Genomic DNA, 3314 nt, shown 5'->3' with positions numbered 1-3314 from the left:
TGAACAGAACTTTATTTTAGCCATTGTGGTTTTGCAGCAGCAGCATCATTTTATTCACAGCCATTGATTTCCAGGCTAGATTCTGTGTTCAAGTGCAGCATTCAGGAGCATCAGTAAGTGATGGTAACCCTAGAGTAAGTTCGAGACAGACCAGTAATCCAGCAAGAAGGACCTCCTCTAATTAAAACTTTGTAACTTCATCTGCTCTCAGGGCATATTAATGAGAGAGGGAGCTTTGGGGAAGGAGGTGATATAGAAATTAAATCAAAGCAAATCAAAGCAAATGTATAATAATACAGTGAACAACAGCTACAGACTGCATATTTTCTTTTCTCTACCTCCACCACTCCCAGTATTTTTTAATTTACTGGAGCAGGCTAACAAACTCCATTTTGCTTTGAAAAACAAACCATTTTGTTGACATGGGAGGGGTTTTTATGCTCGACTGCTGCAATTAAAATAGGAATTAAAATACTACAAAAACATTTTATATATTTTTAGTACTAAGCCTATATGATTCTTCATAATGCAATATGCTTGCCTATAGATGGAAAGATAAAATAGATAAAGGGCAACCTAAACAGCAGGCCACAGATAACAACCCTGTTACTCGAGCCTGTCGACAGGCGTGACCTAAACAGATACAACTTAAAACCTAAACAAATCATAAGCAGAGTTTAAAAAGTATCCGTTGCTCTTAGCCAATCAGAAGCACCCCTGAATCTTCTATAAGAGCTCAGTGAAGCTGTGAACTCAGAATATAGACCGCCTAACTAAAGAAATGGAGCAACTTTTTACTTTTCTCTTGCTTCTTTTCAAACTCTGTGAGTATTAATCAAATATTTATTTGTGCTTCTTTATGTGCTGCGATTATTCTGAATGGAAATAAAGTACATTTACAAAAGAAAATAAAAAACCTTTCATGATTTCTTCACAGGCGAGCCGTTTAATTCCATCAAAACCTATGATATCATTCAGGAGACTGGAATAAGGGCAGCTAATGCTGGAGAGACTGTGACTTTACCCTGCTCCTGTCAGCATAATGCTATAACATATTTTTTTTGGTACCAGCAAAAACTGGGACATAAACCTCATCTGATATCTAACCGGATGAAGCACAGCAAAGAATCCATCATCTCCCCAGCATATAAAGATAGATTTCAAGTTCTTTCAGAGCCCGAAGAAGGACTCAACAGTCTGATGATCATAGATCTTCAGCCGTCGGATTCAGGGACGTATTACTGTGTGATTTTAGCATTCAACGCCATTGAATTTGGACAAGGACTCTTTCTCCATGTCAAAGCAGCTTCATCAAACTCCCAGTTGCTTATTCAACAGTCTACGTTGACTCCTCTACAAATCGGAGATTCACTAAATCTGAGCTGTAGCGTGTCTGTTGAGCCATGCAAAGGAGAACAGAGCCTCTACTGGTTGAGACATACTGCCTCCCAACCCTCACTCATGTGTCCCAGTGCAAAAAGCTGTATAGGTCTTAAAAACGGACCCCTTCATGGTGTTAATTGCACTTCCAACCTTGAGTTAAATTCGGTGACGTCCTTGGATGCTGGGACCTACTACTGTGCTCTGGCCTCATGTGGGATGGTTGTATTTGGAGAAGGAACAAATGTGGAGATTTTTTTAGGTATGTAATAATTGCAGGTGTCCAACCAGTTCAACACAATTAAAATGAATATTTCTTAGTCTAGGTTAATATAACATAACTATATATGTGAAGTTTTATTTTGCCCTCTTAATATGTTGACCTTTACCACAGCGCCTTCTTTCCTGGTGTATGTCCTGGGTGTGGCTGTTGTCATTTCCATCATTGGGCTCCTTTTTTTGTCTTTCCTGAGGAACAAACTTAAATCCAAGCTATGCATGTCATGCGCAGGTAAGGTTTAGAGAATTAATCTGCATAATTAATCTCGATTCTACACTGTACATGCTGAACTGTTTATTTACACATTGTGGGTTTTAGGGACGGATAAACCACAGTCCTCTGAAGCCCTTGAGATTACTGTAAGTAAAGCAACACCTTTATCAAAAAGAAATATGCAATGCTCTCTTCCAGTGGGTTTACCAGTAAATTATACTTTTTTTGTGAATATCAGGAAAATCAGACAGAAAATCTGCATTATGCTGCTCTGAATATAAAGAGGAAACCTGAAGGACAGCAGCAAGAGGACAACCATTTCAGCGCTTGTGTGTATTCAACAGTGAAGAGCAGAAAAGAATAAAGCACCTCCTTCACTGCTGACCCTAAAGGAAGAAACACAGCCATCCAAATCAATAAAATCAAAATGTAAAGAATGGAATTACATTATTTTTGTGTGCAGCTTTTTGTATTGGATTCGTTCTTAAAATACCCAATGGCTACTAAACTCATATGTAAATACTAAAGGCTAAAAAAAAATCCCCCGTCTATTAATATCTCTAACAGCACCAGGTGTGAAATACTGTCAGTTGTGACGTCAATGTTTTTGCCTCCTCTTCTGTGGTGATGGTGGCCTAAATTGCACTGTAGAAGTTTCCACCAATGGAAACAAAAGGTTCTTCAGAGTTAAAACACAGGAAGGTTGGCCCACACTTTGTTATAGCAGCTGCTAGCTTAGTAATTCAGCCTGCTGGTCCTCCACAGGACTGTACAACCCAAGAAATATCACAAGAATGTAAATTGACAATCATTATACCAACAATAGGTAAAGGTAAACAAATGTCTTGGACCTTTAAAATAATTATCTTGCTAAATTAAAAGAGTAAAGCACAAAAAGATTACTGAGAGTGAGGTGTACTCCTACTGAAAACTTTATAAGCAAATAAAGTGTTCCAAACATGAATCAAATGTGTCTAAACAATAAATGACACCCCAATGTATCAATTACTTGTTCTCACAGCTGTAAATACAACACACACACACACACATACACCTGATTACTGCAACAATCTCTGCATAGGTTTGCCTAAAAAGTCCATCAGGAAGCTGCAGTTGATCCAAAACCCCACTGCCTGTGTTGTCACTAGAACTAAGAAAATAGAGCGCATCAGCCCAGTTCTCCAGTCCTTAAACTGGCTCCCTGCAGCTCAGAGAATAGACTTTAAAAAATCTTTTTGGTCTTTAAATCCTCAAATGGATCAGCACTTTGGTCTTCCAGTTCAAGCCTACTCTGTTCACCCTTGAACTACAACTTGAACTAGAACCAAACATGGAGAAGCAGAATTTAAAACCTATGCTCTACTTATCTATCCTATATAATTCATGAAAGGCACTTGGTGCTATATAAATAAACTTGCCCTGCCCTGCCTTGAAGTCTGAT

At 38.5% G+C, this 3314-nt stretch overlaps 1 protein-coding gene across 1 annotated transcript in view; it reads left to right on the top strand.

Annotated features, from left to right (window-relative positions):
* Positions 1 to 1650, top strand: part of LOC107094592 — a 20510-nt gene extending 18860 nt beyond the window's left edge. The window contains exon 2 of the mRNA XM_015390305.1: positions 938 to 1650. Coding sequence (XP_015245791.1) covers positions 938 to 1650 — 713 coding nt within the window. The remainder of the gene's footprint in view (positions 1 to 937) is intronic.
* The last annotated feature ends 1664 nt before the right edge of the window (positions 1651 to 3314 follow it).

Source organism: Cyprinodon variegatus, unplaced genomic scaffold (assembly GCF_000732505.1).
Source record: "Cyprinodon variegatus isolate N-32 unplaced genomic scaffold, C_variegatus-1.0 Scaffold492, whole genome shotgun sequence".
Classification (NCBI taxonomy): domain Eukaryota; kingdom Metazoa; phylum Chordata; class Actinopteri; order Cyprinodontiformes; family Cyprinodontidae; genus Cyprinodon; species Cyprinodon variegatus.
The sequence above is the reverse complement of the archived record's forward strand: the minus strand, read 5'-3'. Positions and strand labels throughout refer to the sequence as shown.